General features: G+C 36.1%; 1 protein-coding gene across 16 annotated transcripts in view; it reads right to left on the bottom strand.

The window, feature by feature from the left end:
* Window positions 1-21787, bottom strand: part of RGS22 (regulator of G protein signaling 22) — a 268718-nt gene that overhangs the window by 89425 nt on the left and 157506 nt on the right. For 14 of the 16 annotated variants that reach the window (XR_013178357.1, XM_077167336.1, XM_077167333.1 and 11 more), the window contains 3 exons: window positions 17948-18122; window positions 3674-3807; window positions 130-245 (listed from right to left, as the gene is read on the bottom strand). Coding sequence is in view for 15 of the 16 variants with exons in the window: in XM_077167336.1 (XP_077023451.1) it covers window positions 130-245; window positions 3674-3807; window positions 17948-18122 (425 nt within the window). In the remaining variant the exon portion in view is untranslated. The remainder of the gene's footprint in view (window positions 1-129; window positions 246-3673; window positions 3808-17947; window positions 18123-21787) is intronic. The other 2 variants (XM_077167334.1, XM_077167335.1) reach the window with 2 other exon arrangements.

Genomic DNA, 21787 nt, shown 5'->3' on the forward strand with positions numbered 1-21787 from the left:
TGCAAAGCAAAAAAATAAATCACGTTGCTTAGTAAAGAAATATTATGTAAATCAATAAAGTCCTTTAAAATCAGAGGCTACTGATGAGTTAAACGAAGAATCAGGTTTGTTCAGTACTCAAAATACTTCCCTTAGGTTCTTCTGAATAATAATATCTTCTATCCAGCTGGGGCTTCAGACACTCAGAAATGTCAGTGAAAGATGTTAAATGAATAACTTTGCTGCTTAATGACATGCTCCTTGACCTAAATTATAGAGATGAGAAGCAATAAATCAACAAGTATATGTTGAGTGTCTCTGGTATATACATGGTACATATTAGGAGTTCTTCTGAGAACTATGAGAGAATAGGGGAAAAAAGATAATTTTAGTTCTATCTCTGAAGAAGGTGGTTAAGAAAATGAGGTTTATTGACACAGAAAAATAATTCTCAATAAAATAACTCCCAATTGAATGAACTTAAGTGAGTATATGATATATGCCAAATAACTGGATTAGATAATACTATGGAAGTGTAGGAATGAAAAGTCCCTTCAAGCTATATTAGTAATTAAAGTAATGACATTTTCCTGAGCCCTGAAAAAAAGTGAACAGGAGCTATATTCTTTGTGTATATTTATTATGTGTGTGTATATGTGCATCTACTTTAGATGGGGAGAACAGCATAAGCAATGAATGAAGATAGGTAGGGAAAAATCTGCTTAAAAGGCAGCAAGTTAACCAATCTGCTTTTGGCAAGGGGAAAATAAGTTAAATTCATACTACAAAACAAACAGTGATAAATATAATTCATATATTTTAATTCTCATAACAGGTGGAATTTATAAAAATTTGTATAAGGTAGTTTGGGGACAGAAAATGGAAGATTTTGGAGTTAAGACTAATGATTTTGGACATTATATCTTTTCTATTTTCCTATCCAGCCCCCGCTCCCAGGTTCCACTGCATTTATCTATCTCTTCTTTACAAGCTCCCTAAAACATGCCTGTTCCACTTCTACCTCCACCGTCGTCCACCAACATAGTACTTTGCATGCTCTTCTCAGACTAAATGTCGGTACAGCATCAGTTTCCACTCCCTCATGTAGCAGACAGTGCTGACTGGCTAACCCAATCCACATTTCCAACAACATATTCCTATAACCAGCACCACTGAGCAATAAATGAAATATAACATAGAAAAACAATTAGACAAATTAAATGAAACCAAAAGTTTGTTTTTGAAAAGATCAACAAAATTGGCAAACCTTTAGCTAGACTGACTAAGAAAAAAGGGAAAAGACTCAAATTAATTAAATCAGGCATAAAAGATGAGATAAACCTTACACAAATTAAAAGATTATGACTAACCATATGCCAAGAAATTACATAATCTAGATGAAATGGACAAATTCTTAGAAAGAAAAATTATCAAAACAGAACAGAAAATTTGAATAGACCAATAACAAATAAAGAGATTAAATCAATAATTTAAAATCTTCCAATAAAGAAAGACTCAGTCCAGATAGCTTCACTGGTAAATTCTGACAAATATTTAAATAAGAATTAATACCAATCCTTCTAAAAAAAAAACAAAACAGAAGAGGAGGGAAAACTTCCTAACTCATTCTATGAGGCCAGTATTACTCTGAAACCAAAGCTAGACAAAGACACCACAAGAAAGGTAACTATAGACAAATATTCTCATGGATATAACACAAATATCCTCAACAAAATACCAGCAAACTGAATCCAAAAGCATTTTAAAAAGTTTATACACATGAACAATAGGTTTTATCTCAGGAATGCAGGGTTGGTAAACATCCAAAAATGAATTAATGTAATACACCATATCAGTAGAATCAATAACAAAACCACACGATCATCTCAGATGCAGTAAAAGCATTTGCCAAAATCCGGCACCCATTCATGATAAAAGTCTCAACAAACTAAGAATAGACAGGAACTTCCTCAAAATGAGAACCTGTGACAAACCTACAGTTGACATTATGCTTTATGGTGAAAGACTGAATACTTTTCCCCTAAGACTGGGAACAAGACAAGGATGTCCAGTCTCACCACTCCTACTCAGCATTGAACTGGAGGGCCTGCCTTGCCAGGGCAACTAGGCAAGAAAAAGAAATTAAGAGCATCCAGATCAGAAATAAAGAAGTAAAACTGCCTTTATCCTCAGAAGAGGAAACATGCTCTTGTATATAGAAAACCCTAAGAAATCCATTAAAAAACTACTAGAACTAATTAACGAATCCAGCCAAGTCTTAGGAAACAAGACAGACATACAAGTTCATTTTATTACTAGATACTAGCAACAGCCTGAAACTGAAATTAAGAGAAAATTTCATTCATAATAGCATCAAAAAGAGTAAAAATGAATAACTGTAACATAAATATTCCCCCCCAGATGCCACGACTTTTTGGGCAGATGCCAGGAATCGAACTCTGGTCTCTGGCATGGCAGGCAAGAACTCTGCCTGCTGAGCCACTGTGGCCTGCCCTAAATGCCATGACTTTTAACTATTATTATTATCAGTCCAAAATTTTTTACCCAAGTTTCTAGGAAGAGCAGATTATGAAATACCACTCAGCAATAAAAAGGAACAAACTATTGATATATGCAACAACTTAGATCTCAAGGGAATTATGCTGCATTTAAAAAAGCTAATCTCAAGGTTGCATACTGAGTGATTTCATTCATATTATATTAATGAAATGATAAAATTATAAAGATGGAGAATAGGTTCATCGTTGCCAGGGATTAGGGGAAGGGTGAAGGGAAATGGTGGATGTGGCTATAAAATGGCAGTGGTGGTAGTGACACGAAAGTGCACCTGTTATAAAACTGCAAAGAACTAAATATACACACATACACATAAACAAATGCGTTCATGTAAAACTGCTGAAGTATGAGTAAGATAGATAGATTGTATAAATGTCAATTTCCTGGGTTGTGATATACTACCATAGATACGTAATACCACACTGGGAGATCATGGATAAAGGTATATGGTATTTCTATATTATTTCTTACAACCACATGTGAATCTATAAGTATCTCTAAATAAAAAGTGAAAGGAAGACTGATCTATACTAATCAGTTTCTTTTTAACTTCAATGTATTCTTCCAGCTATTGTCAGTTTTCTGACTCTTGGAATTTCTTCTTCCTAATTTCTCAATGACTTTGTCAGTGACATACACAATGAACATCAAAGTAAATACTAATGAGCATCCTTCAAGCTGAAAGAAAATAATCCCAGCTGAAATAGAGAATAATGAAAAGGGTAAATATGTGGGCAAATCTAAACAAATAAAGATTATATTGTATTAAACAATGACAATATTTTTGAGAGTGCTATGAGTCCTCAAGTTTGAGAAACACTGAATTATTGAATTGAGCCAAATAAGAATTGGGGGGGGCAATCTTCTCAGAGAATTATTTTGGTTATAGAGCTCACAAAAGGCTGGAACACCATCTCTTTAATGATACTAATCTCCGGAGTTCTACCCCTAATTTAGAGTGTGCCTGGGAATTACAAACCTCTAACACATATCACTGAAATATAAGAAGAACCCACATAAAAATAAAAATTTTTGTTTTCAATTGCTCTTTAATTTATAGATTATTCAAATGTCTTACTATTATGGAAAAGTACATCACCCAAAAGGCTGCACCTACCCTTTGTCAATCATGTCATCCTTAGAAGAAACTGGATAAAAAGAGCTGCCCTTCCAAAGTTTCTGAGTTGCTGTTTTTACTCTAGGTGGTTTCTTGGGAGATTTAGGAGGCTGTAATAAACTGGATTCTTCTTTCTTTAAGGTAACAAGATAATGAAAAATGAGCAAATTAAAAAGGAGAGAGAACAAAACATGGGTGTCCACATATATCTCAAATTTGTTTCAACCATTAGAGGAATTCTTTCCCTGTTCACACAAGAATAAAAAATTACTCCTTTCGAAATTTCCATTTACACAACCAGCAGAGAGAAATCCAAAAGTTATTTAGACTATAAGAAAAGAAAAGGCAAGGGCTTATATGCTTATTTCCACCACTGTGAAAGAAAAATCTTATCTAGGAAGAACTTGGTAAAAACTTCTTTGTTCTTTACCTTTGTTCTAAAACTGAACAGATTTTAGAACAAGTGGCAGGGTGGAGGAACTTTGGACAGGGTAAGGGAAGGAAGCAAAATTCCTTTGGTTCATGAGAAGCAACTGATATCTTAGAACTATTTCCTTTCCCTTTTTTTTTCTTTATTAAAGAAGTTGTGGATTAGATGCTCCCGCGGAGAACCAGCCGTGGTGCGGCCCTTGTCCCTGGACTACATGTCCCGAGGTGCCGCCCGGGGCACGGGCGGTCACTGCGCCGAGTGGGTGGGCGCGGCCTGCGGGCGGGCGGTGGAGGGTGAGCGTACGCTGAGGCCCGCGGGCTATAGCTCCCGGCCTATGGGGCCAGGTCCCGGCAGGAGGCGGGAGGCAGAAACCGCCGAGCGATGCGCCTGTGCGCCCAGGAGCCATTGTCTGGCCTGCGTGGTGGGGAGCGCGGTCCCAGCCATTCAGATAGAGAATTCCGGAGAAGATGGCAGCTTAGTAAGACGCGCAGATCTTAGTTCCTCCTCCAGAACAGCTACTAGGGGAGTAGAAATGATACAGAACGGCTCCCAGAGCCACGACAGAGATCAAAAAGACAGCGTACCCCATCCTGGAACGGCTGACTGGCTGGGGGAACCCGCTCCGGTAAGATCGCCGAGGGGTGCGGGCTTCCCCAGGCCGGGGTGGCAAGCGGCTGGTGTCCCTCCCTTCCTCCTTCCCAGGCCAGCTGGGAGAATTGGGAAGGCAGTCCCCTCAAGCCGCGGCGGCTGGCGACCCCCCCACGCGTGGCCCCCCTGACCAACTGGGAGAATTGGATCGGAGATCCCCAGGCCGTGGAGAACGGTGACCGGGGTCCCTTCCAGACACGTGACTTCCCAGTCCGGCTGGGAACGGTGCACTCTCCCAGGCCGCGGCAGCTGGCGCCCTCCTGCCACGCTTGGCGCCCTGGGCGGACTAGGAGATTCGGATGGGCGCTCTCACGGGCTGTGGCGGCCAGCGACCCTCCCCGCGTTCTGATCCCCGGGCCGGCTGCCACTTCTCCAAGCCGCTTCGGCTGGCGAACCTCCCCCACCGCAGAGTTTTCCAAAGTTAAAGGACCCACAGCACCTTTTACTGGTGGGACCCGCAGACAAACGTGTGCCACAAGCGCCACCTACTGGGCAGGATAAGAAAAACAGAACCCAGAGATTTCACAGAAAAATCTTTCAACCTGTGGGGTCCAACACCCAGGGAAATCTGACTAAATGCCCAGAGGCCAGCAAACGATAACGGATCACGCTCAGAAAATTGAAAATATGGCCCAGTCAAAGGAGCAAACCAATAGTTCAAATGAGATACAGGAGCTGAGACAACTAATTCTGAATATACGAACAGAAATGGAAAACCTCTTCAAAAATGAAATCAAAAATTGAGGGAGGACATGAAGAAGACATGGGCTGAACAAAAAGAAGAAATAGAAAAACTGAAAAAACTAATCACAGAACTTATGGAAGTGAAGGATAAAGTAGAAAAGATGGAAAAAACAATGGATATCTACAATGATAGATTTAAAGAGACAGAAGATAGAATTAGTGATTTAGAGGATGGAACATCTGAAGTCCAAAACGAAACAGAAACTATAGAGAAAAGAATGGAGAAATTTGAACAGGGGATCAGGGAACTGGAGGACAATATGAACCGCACAAATATACATGTTGTGGGTGTCCCAGAAGGAGAAGAGAAGGGAAAAGGAGGAGAAAAACTAATGGAAGAAATTTTCACTGAAAATTTCCCAACTCTTATGAAAGACCTAAAATTACAGATCCAAGAAGTGCAGCGCACCCCAAAGAGATTAGACCCAAATAGGCATTCTCCAAGACACTAACTAGTTAGAATGTCAGAGGTCAAAGAGAAAGAGAGGATCTTGAAAGCAGCAAGAGAAAAACAATCCATCACATACAAGGGAAACCCAATAAGACTATGGGTAGATTTCTCAGCAGAAACCATGGAAGCTAGAAGACAGTAGGATGATATATTTAAATTACTAAAAGAGAAAAACTGCCAACCAAGACTCCTATATCCAGCAAAATTGTCCTTCAAAAATGAGGGAGAAATTAAAACATTCTCAGACAAAAAGTCACTGAGAGAATTTGTGACCAAGAGACCAGCTCTGCAAGAAATACTAAAGGGAGCACTAGGGTCAGATACGAAAAGACAGAAGAGAGAGGTATGGAGAAGAGTGTAGAAAGAAGGAAAGTCAGATATGATATATATAATACAAAAGGCAAAATGGTAGAGGAAAATATTATCCAAACAGTAATAACACTAAATGTTAATGGACTGAATTCCCCAATCAAAAGACATAGACTGGCAGAATGGATTAAAAAAGAGGATCCTTCTATATGCTGTCTACAAGAAACACATCTTAGACCCAAAGATAAACATAGGTTGAAAGTGAAAGGTTGGGAAAAGATATTTCATGCAAATAACAACCAGAAAAGAGCAGGAGTAGCTATACTAATATCCAACAAATTAAACTTCAAATGTAAAACAGTTAAAAGAGACAAAGAAGGACACTATCTACTAATAAAAGGAACAATTAAACAAGAAGACATAACAATCATAAATATTTATGCACCGAACCAGAATGCCCCAAAATACGTGAGGAATACACTGCAAACACTGAAAAGGGAAATAGACACAAATACCATAATAGTTGGAGACTTCAATTCCCCACTCTCATCAATGGACAGAACATCTAGACAGAGGATCAATAAAGAAATAGAGAATCTGAATATTACTATAAAAGAGCTACTCTTAACAGACATTTATAGGACATTACACCCCACAACAGCAGGATACACCTTTTTCTCAAGTGCTCATGGATCATTCTCAAAGATAGACCATATGCTGGGTCACAAAGCAAGTCTTAACAAATTTAGAAAGACTGAAATCATACACAACACTTTCTCGGATCATAAAGGAATGAAGTTGGAAATCAATAATAGGCGGAGTGCCAGAAAATTCACAAATACGTGGAGGCTCAACAACACACTCTTAAACACCGAGTGGGTCAAAGAAGAAATTGCAAGGAAATTAGTAAATACCTCGAGGCAAATGAAAATGAAAACACAACATATCAAAACTTATGAGACGCAGCAAAGGCAGTGCTAAGAGGGAAATTTATTGCCCTAAATGCCTATATCAGAAAAGAAGAAAAGGCAAAAATTCAGGAATTAACTATCCACTTGGAAGAACTGGAGAAAGAACAGCAAACTAACCCCAAAGCAAGCAAAAGGAAAGAAATAACAAAGATTAGGGCAGAAATAAATGAAATTGAAAACATAAAAACAATAGAGAAAATCAATAAGACCAGAAGTTGGTTCTATGAGAAAATCAATAAGATTGATGAGCCCTTAGCAAGATTGACAAAAGGAAGAAGAGAGAGGATGCAAATAAATAAGATCAGAAATGGAAGAGGAGACATAACCACTGACCTCACAGAAATAAAGGAGGTAATAACAGGATACTATGAACAACTTTACGCTAATAAATGCAACAATTTAGATGAAATGGACGGGTTCCTGGAAAGACATGAACAACCAACTTTGATTCAAGAAGAAATAGATGACCTCAACAAACCAATCACAAGTAAAGAAATTGAATCAGTCATTCAAAAGCTTCCTAAAAAGAAAAGTCCAGGACCAGACGGCTTCACATGTGAATTCTACCAAACATTCCAGAAAGAATTAGTACCAACTCTCCTCAAACTCTTCAAAAAAATCAAAGTGGAGGGAAAGCTACCTAATTCATTCTATGAAGCCAACATCACCCTCATACCAAAACCAGGCAAAGATATTACAAAAAAAGAAAACTACAGACCAATCTCTCTAATGAATATAGATGCAAAAATCCTCAACAAAATTCTAGCAAATCGAATCCAACAACACATTGAAAGAATTATACATCATGACCAAGTAGGATTCATCCCAGGTATGCAAGGATGGTTCAACATAAGAAAATCAATTAATGTAATACACCATATCAACAAATCAAAGCAGAAAAATCACACGATCATCTCAATTCATGCAGAGAAAGCATTTGATAAGATTCAACATCCTTTCCTGTTGAAAACACTTCAAAAGATAGGAATACAAAGGAACTTCCTTAAAATGATAGAGGGAATATATGAAAAACCCACAGCTAATATCATCCTCAATGGGGAAAAATTGAAAACTTTCCCCCTAAGATCAGGAACAAGACAAGGATGTCCATTATCACCACTGTTATTCAACATTGTGTTGGAGGTTCTAGCCAGAGCAATTAGACAAGAAAAAGAAATACAAGGCATCAAAATTGGAAAGGAAGAAGTAAAACTATCACTGTTTGCAGACGATATGATACTACACGTCGAAAACCCAGAAAAATCAACAACAAAACTACTAGAGCTAATAAATGAGTACAGCAAAGTAGCAGATTACAAGATCAACATTCAAAAATCTGTGTCATTTCTATACACTAGTAATGAACAAGCTGAGGGGGAAATCAAGAAACGAATTCCATTTACAATTGCAACTAAAAGAATAAAATACCTAGGAATAAATTTAACTAAAGAGACAAAAAACCTATATAAAGAAAACTACAAAAAACTGCTAAAAGAAATCACAGAAGACCTAAATAGATGGAAGGGCATACTGTGTTCATGGATTGGAAGACTAAATATAGTTAAGATGTCAATCCTACCTAAATTGATTTACAGATTCAATGCAATACCAATCAAAATCCCAACAACTTATTTTTCAGAAATAGAAAAACCAATAAGCAAATTTATCTGGAAGGGCAGGGTGCCCCGAATTGCTAAAAACATCTTAAGGAAAAAAAACGAAGCTGGAGGTCTCGCGCTGCCTGACTTTAAGGCATATTATGAAGCTACAGTGGTCAAAACAGCATGGTATTGGCATAAAGATAGATATATCGACCAATGGAATCGAATAGAGTGCTCAGATATAGACCCTCTCATCTATGGACATTTGATCTTTGATAAGGCAGTCAAGCCAACTCACCTGGGACAGAAGAGTCTCTTCAATAAATGGTGCCTAGAGAACTGGATATCCATATGCAAAAGAATGAAAGAAGACCCATATCTCACACCCTATACAAAAGTTAACTCAAAATGGATCAAAGATCTAAACATTAGGTCTAAGACCATAAAACAGTTAGAGGAAAATGTAGGGAGATATCTTATGAAACTTACAATTGGAGGCAGTTTTATGGACCTTAAACCTAAAGCAAGAGCACTGAAGAAGGAAATAAATAAATGGGAGCTCCTCAAAATTAAACACTTTTGTGCATCAAAGAACTTCATCAAGAAAGTAGAAAGACAGCCTACACAATGGGAGGCAATATTTGGAAATGACATATCAGATAAAGGGCTAGTATCCAGAATTTATAAAGAGATTGTCCAACTCAACAACAAAAAGACAGCCAACCCAATTACAAAATGGGAAAAAGACTTGAACAGACACCTATCAGAAGAGGAAATACAAATGGCCAAAAGGCACATGAAGAGATGCTCAATGTCCCTGGCCATTAGAGAAATGCAAATCAAAACCACAATGAGATATCATCTCACACCCACCAGAATGGCCATTATCAACAAAACAGAAAATGACAAGTGCTGGAGAGGATGCGGAGAAAGAGGCACACTTATCCACTGTTGGTGGGAATGTCAAATGGTGCAACCACTGTGGAAGGCAGTTTGGCGGTTCCTCAAAAAGCTGAATATAGAATTGCCATACGACCCAGCAATACCATTGCTGGGTATCTACTCAAAGGACTTAAGGGCAATGACACAAACGGACATTTGCACACCAATGTTTATAGCAGTGTTATTTACAATCGCAAAGAGATGGAAACAGCCAAAACGTCCATCAACAGACGAGTGGCTAAACAAACTGTGGTATATACATACGATGGAATATTATGCAGCTTTAAGACAGAATAAACTTATGAAGCATGTAATAACATGGATGGATCTAGAGAACATTATGCTGAGTGAGTCTAGCCAAAAACTAAAGGACAAATACTGTATGGTCCCACTGATGTGAACCGGCATTCGAGAATAAACTTGGAATATGTCATTGGTAACAGAGACCATCAGGAGTTAGAAACAGGGTAAGATAATGGGTAATTGGAGCTGAAGGGATACAGACTGTGCAACAGGACTAGATACAAAAGCTCAAAAATGGACAGCATAATAATACCTAATTGTAAAGTAATCATGTTAAAACACTGAATGAAGCTGCATCTGAGCTATAGGTTTTTTTTTGTCTGTCTGTTTGTTTGCGTTTTTTCTTTTGTACTATTATTATTATTTTTATTTTTTTCTCTATATTAACATTCTATATCTTTTTCTGTTGTTTTGCTAGTTCTTCTTCTAAATCGATGCAAATGTACTAAGAAATGATGATCATGCATCTATGTGATGATGTTAAGAATTACTGATTGCATATGTAGAATGGAATGATTTCTAAATGTTGGGTTAATTTCTTTTTTTCTTTAATTAATAAAAAAAAGAAGTTGTGGATTAGCAGGACAATCGTGTGTAAAATACATTCTTTAAGTTTTTAATGTTTTAGTTCATGGTATTGTTCTTGTTCTTAAAAGTTCATTATACTAAAAAAAAAAAAAGTTCATTATAGTAAAAGAACAGGAGAAGATATACGCCTGAATCATGAAAGTATAAACATCTAAATGTCCAAATGGAGGTCAAAGAAGCAATGATCTGAATATGGGCCATTTATAAAGGTAACATAGCATTTAAAATAATAGTTTGGAAGGAAAACTATTTGAAAACGTGGATGAAGATGTTCAAAAACTAATCAGGATACAACAAAAGTATGGAGATGCATAAAACCTAAGAACTCAAAACAAGAAGTTCAAAGGAAAACACAATAATAGTCTAGAAGTAGGTGAAATCATAAGTGATTTGTCCCTCTTTCCAGCTTCCAAATTTATAGTTATTTTATCATTTCTATAATTTGAAAAATAAACATAAAAAACCTAAGTATGTCAACCTACATTAGAGTGTAATATGTTGCTGGAGAACAAGGAATATATTTACTATATTTTATTACCCAGAACAAACAATAAAATCTTGTATACACTCAAGGTGCCTAACAACTACACTAATTTTTAAAAAGAATTCTATAAACAAAATTAATTACTTAAGAATGTTTTACTTAGGACTTCCTGGGTATCAGGGCTCACATCTGTTCTAGTAATACAGAACACAGCATGAAGTTAAGCAACACTCCATAAATGCCACTTAGTGGTACCACAGGGGGCTGAGCTTATTAAAAGTGTATCATACAGGGAAAGGCCTAAGTGAGAGTTTTTGAGCTTTCTGGCTTAGATGAAACCTATAATAATCAGAAAGTGACTGACGGGGGTGGGGTGGAGGGGGTGACAAAGGAATCTTGATTGGGCTAGTGATACTGATTATACAACATACAGGTTTGTCAAAATTCTCAGAACTGTACACTAATAAGGGTGAATTTTAATGTATATAGATTATAGCTTAATGATCAAAAAATGGGAAGAATAAAGAAAACTGAATTAAATTCTATTCCTCAGGGAGTTTTCTGCCAAGACAGACAGTGAGAGCAGAACCAGCTGTCCAACTAGAAAACACCAAAGACAACATACTGTAATGATGCTCAAAGCACCAAACAAACATAAAAGATGAGAAGTCAAGTTTCGTACACTTTTCTTCCATACAAGATAAACTCTCCTCACTCCTTTGGCATTGCTCTCTTCTTATTTGATCTCCTTTCATTAACCACAGCACTTGTTTTTCTCGTCTTTACCTCTTGGTTTGACAATGCTGTTTGTACTAGTGTTACGTGTTATCAGCTGACATGCTTCCCACACTACACTGCCATGACTTAGATTATTTAGTCTCTGACTGGTCATTAAGTCACATGGGCCAAGCAGAACGATTAGATGTATCAGCACAGTGTTGAACAAAAAGGCCACAAGGTATAAACATGTTAGAAAAATGTTAGAGGTTAGAAAAATGTCAAAACAAATGGATAAGAAGATACAAATGCCTTGGTGGCAATAGTATTCAAAGTGCGGTCCCTAGACCAACAGCCACACTGGGATGAAGCTTATTAAAAATGCAGATTCTTGGGCCCCATCCCAGACCTTTGATCTGATCTCTGGTTGGAGCCCAGGAATCTGTGAGTTAACACACTCTTCAGGTGATTCTTATACATGGTAACGTTTGAGAACCACCAACCTAAAGCAGTGCTCCACATACTTCAGCGTGGTAAGATTCACCTGGGGATCTTATTAAAATGCTGATTCTAAAATGTGATTCTAATGTCCAGGCAGGGTTGTGAACCCTGGTTCTAAGCTAACCCTCTGATTTTAAAGAGTGATCCTCACCCATTTCAGAGCAATTAAACCAGAATTTCTGAAGACTGGATACAGGCATCTGTTATGCTTTTAAAACTCCCCAGCTTTTAAATGTGTATCTAGGGTTAAAAAACCACTAGCAGGGGAAAATTGTAAAGTTCCTCCTGCTCTAAAATGCTATTTGTAGAAGTAAAAGTTCAAAAATTAATTTTATTACACATCTTCCCACTTTTTAAAATAGGATGCCCTAAACCTAAAGCACTTTATTTGAAGGGGTGGTGTGTGACAAGGGTCAATAATAGTTATTCTGTGACACCTTCACAGGCTACTAAGATCAAGAAGGCTCTTTACTTTGTAAATTCAGGATTTACCCAGAGTTATTGTGTTCCTATGCCTAAGCATGTACAATTATTTACTTTTTCTCTATAAAACTGGTTAACTTTTCTTCTCTTTCTGGACTTCTTTTACACTTTTCTTATTGTCCTATTTTATTCTTCTCCATTGTGAAGAATGCTCACTATTCCTAATTCTGTTGTTGCTATTTTGCACTCATTCATTCAATTTATATTTACTAAATAGTACCAGGCACTGTTCTAGGCACTGGGGATAAGTAGTTAATAAAGAAAAGCTTCTTACATTCTTGTAGTAGTAGAAAGACAGTAAACAAATTACATACTTACAATTAAAATAAACAAAAATAAAGTAAGGCAAAGAGCACAGATAGTGATGGAGGGTATGTGTGCCATCTTATATAAATGAGCTTATATAGAGTAATCAAGGAGAGCCTCTCTGATCAAACGACAGTTGAGTAGACACCTAAAGGAAGTGAGGGGGAAGCCCAGGTGTATATCTAGAGGAAGAATGTTCCAGGCAAAGGGGATAGCAAATGCAAAGACTCAGAGGTTTTTTCTTGTGTGCTCAAAGAATAGCAAAGGGGTCAGCGCAGTTGGAGTAGATTAAGTTGGAAAAGAGTGAAGGGAATGAGGTCAAAAAGTTAGCAGGAGTTTGGGAAGGCTTTGTAAAGATTTTGGTTTTACTCTGAGTGACAAAGGAGGCCACTGGAGAATTCTAAACAGATGAGTCTATTTTTAAAGGATTAATTTGGCTGCTTGATGGAGAACAGACTACAAGAGAACAAAGATGGATGCAGGAGGACTTGTAAAGTTAGGAAGGTATTTTAATGATAAAGGGTGGTAGTGACAGAAATGATAAAGGGTGGTTAGGTTCTGGATATATTATCAATGAAAGGCTGATAGGATTTGCTGAGAAACTAGATGTGCAACCTAAGAAAAGATGAGGTTTCTTTTTTTATCTCAACAAGTCAAAGGGTGGAAGTGGCATTTATAGAAATTGGGAAAACTGTAGGAGAAGCAAGTTTGGGATGGATTTTAATTTTGGTAAGGATATGTTATATTTGAGATGCTTATGGAAATTTTGAATAGACAGCTAGATATATGAAACTGGAGGTAAGAGAAGAGTTCTGGGCTAAATATGTAAATCTGGAAATCATTAGCATATGAATGGTATTTAAAGTCATGGGTCTGGCTGGAGGAGATCACAAGTATAGAGTTATAAAGTTGGAGAAATGAGAAGGAAACAAGAAGACTAAGAAGGAACGACCAATGAAGCAAGGAGAAATTAAAAAGAGAGTGGCATCCTGAGTCAAATTTTACTAATGTTGTCTTCAATTTACTTCCACTGAAATAAGAAACAAACTTAGCGGCTGATTGTAGGAATGGGAGATGTTTTGGAGGCTTGAGGTGGGAAAAAAAAGGTATGAAGTAGACATGGAGGATAATGGGAGATAAGTGACCTAGGAAATGAAATAGGATTTCTAGGTGGCACCGAAGTCCCACTTGAGGTTAGTATTCATAAATTTGAGGTAAGCATCTATATTCATGAAGGATATTAGTCTGTGGTTTTCCTTTCTTATAACATCTTTGTTTTTGGTAGCAGGGTAATGGTGGCCTTATATATGAGTTGGGAAGTGTTCCCTTCTGTTCTATTTTGTGTAGAACTGGTAATATTTCTTCCTTAAATGTTTGGTAGAATCACCTGTAAAACCAGCTGGACCTTGGAGTTTTCTTTATGGGAGAGTTTTTAACCAAAAATTCAATTTCTTTAATAGAATAGGAATATTCAGGTTATCTATTTCCTCTTGAGTAAGCTTTGTTAATTTGTCTTTCAAGGAATATGCCCATATCATCTAAGTTTGTAAATTTATTAGAAAATAGCCAAGGATAGATTTGAGAAAAGACAAAGCATCATTATATATATATGTTAAACTGGAAGAGGGAAAACTCTAAAATGTAAAGAAACCACTTAAAAATTATTGCAGTAGCCTGGTATATTCTTAGGCCCATATGAGGCTAAAATTCTATCTTTAATAGAAAGAGATTTAAGGCAAATTATGAAGGAATTTGCTTTAGAAAGGGTAAGGGAAGAGAAGAAGATGTTCCCAGTAAATGGCCTCACTCAGTAAATTAGGACTTCAACCTGGGTACAAAAATCTTTCTAAGAGATAATGGAAAAAATTTCTTATCAAAATCTATTTCCATATCCTTAGCTTCCATGTGTATGCTTTCCTAAAACTGATCTGCTTGAGAACGTGCTGGAAGATGAACCTTCATGTGACTTTTCTTTCCTTACTCCTCTTTTATATTACTCTACTACCAATTTCCAAAAAAAAACAATCAAATAAACACACCTTAAGCCTATTCTGAATCTTACTATGATGAGATTACTGTCTGAGATTGTAAAAACCTCCAAGGTACCAAACAAAGGGACAGTCTGAGCTATTTTTTCAATTAATGAGTTCCTGAAAGCAAGCAGCACTTTTCTGCAGAAAGAAATTCATGGTAAGGCTGGCTGGCTATCTATTTATCTATCTACTTAGAATTTAGAAATGAAGTGGTCATCATGATGACACATAATAACACATTTATTTGAATTAAAACACGAAGTAAGGCTTTTTCAGTCAGAAAGTCAGTGTTTTATGACCAACTGGCAATGAGGACAGACTTTGTCAATTAGGTTATAGGGCATACATATTCCATAAATTGGTTGAACTGAATTTTGACAAAAAATATATTTAAAGTATGTGCTAAGATAAAGCGTTTTATCAAAATACATTGTATGGCAAAAGTTTACTTAAATTAATTGTATTTTAATTTTCCCAACCCTTACTGGTTAAACAAGATGCATGTAAATGAAAAAGACAACAAATATAATAGTCATCTGATAAGCCTTGGTAAAGACTATTTAATATATATATCACCAAAATTGAGAAAGACTCTAACTGCATAATAATGCTTTTGTAAGTAAAGTTGTTTATTAATCCTGTTACTTCAACAAAATTGAAGAAGGACATAATTTAGTCATCAAATGATAGGTGTGTAAAAATAATGCTTGATGAGAGTTCATTATGTGACTCTGAGCTTTGGGCATCAAAGAATTACATGATATCACTATAACAAAACCAGTTTTATTCCTATCTACTTATTTATGAGAAAAATATTTCTTAGTACTTAAATCTATACAACCAAAAAGTAGGAATATCATTAGTGCCGAACCATATCTCATTCCTTTTTATGTCTGTTATTGTTTTTTATTTAGTGATTAAGTATGATTTAAGGTGATGTGCATAACTGCCAAGTTGACAAGGGGTGGACTGTGATGGTTAGGTATATGTGTCAACTCAGCCAGGTAATGGTACCCAGTTGCGTGGTCAAGTAAGCACTGGCCTAACCATTACTGCAAGGACACTTCATGGACTTAAATTATCAACCACGGGTCATTCTTGAAATAATAAGCAATATTCATCTATAGACTAATGAGCTTTTTTCTAACGGCCCCATTCGTCTCATTAAGCATTGCAGTCACAACAAAATTTAACTTTTTACACATAATACTAGCAATAATTAGGGCATTATAGTAACAATTTTAAAATTTTAATTTCAATTTATATGCATATTGTTGTGAGTTAAAATGTGTCTCCAAAGAGATAAATTCAAGTCTTAATCCCTGGTACCTGTAAATGTGACTTATTTACAAATAGGATCTTTGAAGATGTAATTAGTTAAAATGAGGTTACTGATTTAGGATGCTCCCGAACCCAATGTGATTGGTATCCTTATAAGAGGAGGAAAATGTGGGCATAGAGACAGACACAGAGAGAAGATGGCCATGTGAAGATGGAGGCAGAGATTGGCGTTATGCTCCCACACACCAAGGGATGTCATGGGTTGCCAGTAAACACCAGAAATTAAGAGGAGGAAAGGAAGATTCATCTCCTAGAACTTCAGAGAGAACACATCCCTACTAATACCTTGACTTTAGACTTCTGGCCCCCAGAACTGTGAAAGAATAAATTTTTTTTAAGCCACCTGGATTGTGGCACTTTATTGTGGCAGCCCTAGTAGGATAATACACATATTTTTTTTGTTTCTTTGTTAGTGTGATCAATAAAAGACATTTGTGCATAAAATATAATTTATACAATTCTGTGGAGGATAAAAAGTGAAAATATAAATTTACAGAGAAAGAGGGGTAATACAAATTTCCAATAGTTGAAGAAAATTTTGGTTCCTATTTTCTAAATGAATGATAGTGGATTTCAAATTGCTATGGTATGTGGAATCCTTTGAGTGTATATTTTAAAATGATTTTAAAACTTTATTTTTAAATGTATTTATAATACATTGGAAATTATAACCTTTTGATGAAAAAGTATAGAGTCAACTTAACGTACAAAGTGGTAAGTTATTTGAAATTAGTTTAGGCATATTTTTAGGGGTTATATAAGCAAAAAAAAAATTTGTAATGATTGAAGTAAGGGATAAGGTCATTTTCAGAGTCTTCAGACAATATAACATTTTGAAATGTTAGGAAAGTGGAAAAGATATGGGAAAGGCAGCATCATAATTACGCCAAGAAAGACAGTATTCCTAAGTGAGGGCACTGAAATAGTAGTTAGTGAGTCTAGAAAAGGAACAAATTACTCTTGTAGTTATGCTTTGATTTTTAATTTTCTTTTCTCATTTTCATTGAGGTGAAATTTACATAACATAAAATTAACCATTTTAAAATGTACAACTCAGTGGTATTTAGTACATTCACAATGTTGTACAATCACCACCTCTATCTAGTTCCAAAATATTTCATCACCCAGAAAGAAAACCCAATGGAAAGCAGTCACCCCCCATGCTCCCAATCCCCAGCATCTGGCAACCATCAGTTTGCTCTCTATCTCTGTAAAATACCTATTTTAGATATTTCATACTTGACCTACAAAAAATTATGTTTCGCATTGCATTTTCTTATTTCCTAATTGTTACAGCACGTGCATTAACATCAACAACAAAGTTTGCAATGAAACCTACTTGAATAACAGAGTACACAAACCCAATCATGAATTTTTTTCCTATAAACGTAATAAAGAGGTCAAAGAATTAAAGAACACTACCTGGTTCTCTGATATCTGTGGAATGCAAGATTTAGGTCTTAATGGCAAGAGGGTGGCTATTTGTGGAAAGGGGTCAATATCCTTCCTTGGCTTCTCCTGACGGAGGTGCCAGAATTTTAGTTCAGCACTGGCATATTTTGTTGAGGATGAATGAGTAACACAGAATCTTGGTGCCCTATTGAGAGGAAAAACAAACAAGTTAAACTAGACATTAAGCCTTAAAATCAATGTATAAATATATATAGTGGTGCTTGCAATTATCTCTCTTAATATACCACTTTTCTAATCATTTCTACATCGTTTTCTGCTGCCTAGCCTTTAAACAAGTATTTTTTTCTATATGTCAACTGAGCTGCAGTCTCATATAAAAAGGCACTCATATAAAAAGGCAATGTACTTCAGAAAAAAAATCAAATAAAATGTTCAAATTACTACCGATTTGATAAGAAAACTATATGTAAATTATCAAAGGAACTTTTAATCACCTATAGGCTCTAGTAAAATGAACATAAAATGTATCTTTTAAAGCAGCTTAGTATTCATCTACAGTATGAAGATAAAAACTGGAAGATGAAGTTCACATTTAAAATAAACATTTTTCATAACGCTTAAGTATACCACTAATATGGGTTATGATTTGTGTTATCTATTTTCAGGACTTAAGTTTGAAGGTAAGAATTAATTTTAAGACAAGTGATTATAAATGAAAGACCAACACCATTGCCAGGAACTTAGGAAAAGGAATGTTTGCACAGTGTCAAGGCCACACAATTGGATGGATACCCTGGTTTTCAGTCTGTGGGGTAACTCTTTATTGGATATAAGGTTAACTCCAGCTATCAGGGCTTGCTGCTAATTGCTCCTTGGACCAGGTTTTTCTCCTGATGCCACAGCCCAAAGTCTACTCCCTAGTCCATATGTGAATTTCAGGGTCTAATAAAAACTGCCTTGCTTTAAAATAGCAAGAAGATAGATATCTCCCAGATGTGAACAGGGACTGGGAGTGGAAGAGAACCCAAAGTCCTTAATTAGTTTAGAATTAGAAAACACCTGTATAATCTATGTGGTTATTCTATACTGTATTTTAGAACATTTACTTGCAGACTTGGAAATAGTTGTATCCAAAATTACCCCTTATTGGCATCTCAACCAGTATAAGACCCTTATTAAATAAATCATAGTTGTGATGGCCAGGAAATCTAGTGGATCAATTTTATGATTCATATCATTTGAATGTATTCATATGACTCCATAAGTCCCTGCTGCCCCAACCGTTCTAATCTTGCATTCTTATTTCATTCATATAGCATTAAATCTTTGATTTGCCACTATGTTAATTTGTCAAATGTGGAATCAATTGCATAATTCTAAACTGGTAATGTATTATTTTCATGTTTCTGTTATACAAGTTGTCAAATATGCTGATTGTGTACACTTTAATTCTCAAGTTCTAAAGAGTGGGAGAAGATATTTATTATACAATAACCATAAAGGACCTTTATCATATACAAACATCATACATGTATGAATACACATATGTATTCCTACAAATCAATAATTAAATAGAGACAACTCAACAGAAAAATTAGCAAAGAAGTATGAAAATTGAAATCCAAATGACCAATAACATCAAAAAGTTTATCAACCTCACTAGTAATCAGTAAAATACAAGTTAAAACCACAAGATAACAGTAGCACACCAACTGCATTAGGAGAATTAAAAATCTGATAAGATCAAGTGTTAACATGGATGTGAAGCAATGGGCACCCTCACATTCTGTTGGTGGAAGTCTAAACTGGTACAATTATTTTGGAGAAATGGATGCATGTAAAATAATATACATTGCAAACAATAGTAGACAACCCAAATGTCCAAAAATCGCAAATAAATTGTGGTATATTCATGCAGCAGAATACCATACCAAGCAATGAAAATGAATTAGCTACTCTTTGATGCAGTTAAAGATGAATCTCAAAAATACATATGTTGACAGAAAAGAAAAAGAATGTATATAAAATTATTTCACTTACATAAAGGTATAGACCAGGCAAATGAAAATAAATGTTTAAGGAGGTATTTGCAAACACGGTTGGTAAAGCTATGAAGGAAGGCAAGATGAAGATAATCACAAAAGTCAGGACAGTGATTACACGTGAGAGGCAGTGGAGAGGCTGTCAAGGGTCTTGACAATATTCCGTTTCTTCACTTATGCGGTCGTCATACAAGGGCTTGCTTTATAATATTCATTAAATTGTTTATGTTTTATGCATTGCCTAGATTGACATTAAATTTCATTTTAAATGGTTTTTAGAATAACAAGTTTGGATAAAACACACTGAACATAAGCATTTAATAACTATTCTGAACAGATTATAGGAAAAGGATGCTATAGTGGATTTTTTTAAAAAACAAGGGCAAACTTAATTTTAAAAGACAGCTCAAATATTTTATCTCTACCTGTAATTTCTCCACAACTCCACAACTAGTCTTCTAACCTAAAAACCATGAGCCAATAAATTCTCATCATTTAAGCCAACCCATTGTATGGTGTTTGTTTCAGCTGCTGGAACAATAGACTTCAATTTTCAGCTGACTACTGGTTGGTTATCTTCTTTTAAGGCCTCTAAATTCAATATTAAGCCCTCCTATCCAATGCCCCAAATCAAGACATTATCTCTCCTCTATCCTCCATGCTTCAAATCTGCTCCTTCCCCTTGGTGGCACATTACCACCCACCAAACAGCCCAAGTGTAAATCTGGGTTTATCCTTGACATCTTCCTTTCTTTAAACCATACATCCAATTAGCCACTGAATTCTGTTGACACAATCTCCAAATTCTCTACCAAATCTATTCCTTCTTCCCCATTGCTACAGAACTTCTTCACCTATGCGTAACCTTTTATTTTAGGCTCCTAATTGTTCTCTCTGCCGCTCTAAATAAAAAATTTTATTAATAAGAGAACAACAATTTAAAATTTCAACAGATTGTCATCTCCTAAAGTGTAAATTTCAAATTTCTGAATATTGTCCTAAAAAGAGGCGCTTCATTCTTATCCAAGTCTCCTTTATAAACATATTCCCTTATCTATTAAAAAATATGCATTTTGTACCTATTATACTTGAGACACTGTGCAAAGACTACAAAAATTGAATAAGACACAGTACATGGCCTAGAATATTTTACAATCCAATGAAAGAGAAAGACAAGTAAATCAATAATCACAGCACATGATATTGATGCTATGATAGATGTTTATAGAATACTATGGAAACATGAAGAAGAGTATTTTAGTCATATTGAGAGTAATGAAAAAGTGACCATTGTGGTAGGTTGAATTATGTACCCCAGAAAAAAAACAAGTTCTTAATCCATTCTTGTGTGTGTGAATAAGACGTTTAACCCTATTACTGGAGGCTTTATGAAGAGAGTCACATGGAGGAGCAGAACTAGAAGTCAAGGGAACCCGGAAGAGAAAGGAAAAGATGCCACCAGGCACATTGCCATGTGATAGAAAAGCCAAGGAGCAAGGGACACTGACAGCCAGGCCCAGAATGCCACAGTCTTCAGGGAGAAAGCATCACCTTGCTGACACTCAACTTCAGACATCTTCTAGCCTCAAAACCATGAGCCAATAAATTCACATTGTCTAAGCCAACCCACTGTATACTATTTGTTTCAGCAGCTGAGAAACTAATACAGATATGAACAGAGTTTTAAAGAACACCTTCCATGGACAGGGGCAGATAAAGTGGTGATTTAAAGATATAGTACTGCCTCAGGACTGGGATGAAAAGTTAGCTGAAGGGCTACATTTGCTGGGCAGGCCAGGAAAGCTCA

The sequence above is a fragment of the Tamandua tetradactyla genome, chromosome 6 (assembly GCF_023851605.1).
Source record: "Tamandua tetradactyla isolate mTamTet1 chromosome 6, mTamTet1.pri, whole genome shotgun sequence".
Classification (NCBI taxonomy): Eukaryota; Metazoa; Chordata; class Mammalia; order Pilosa; family Myrmecophagidae; genus Tamandua; species Tamandua tetradactyla.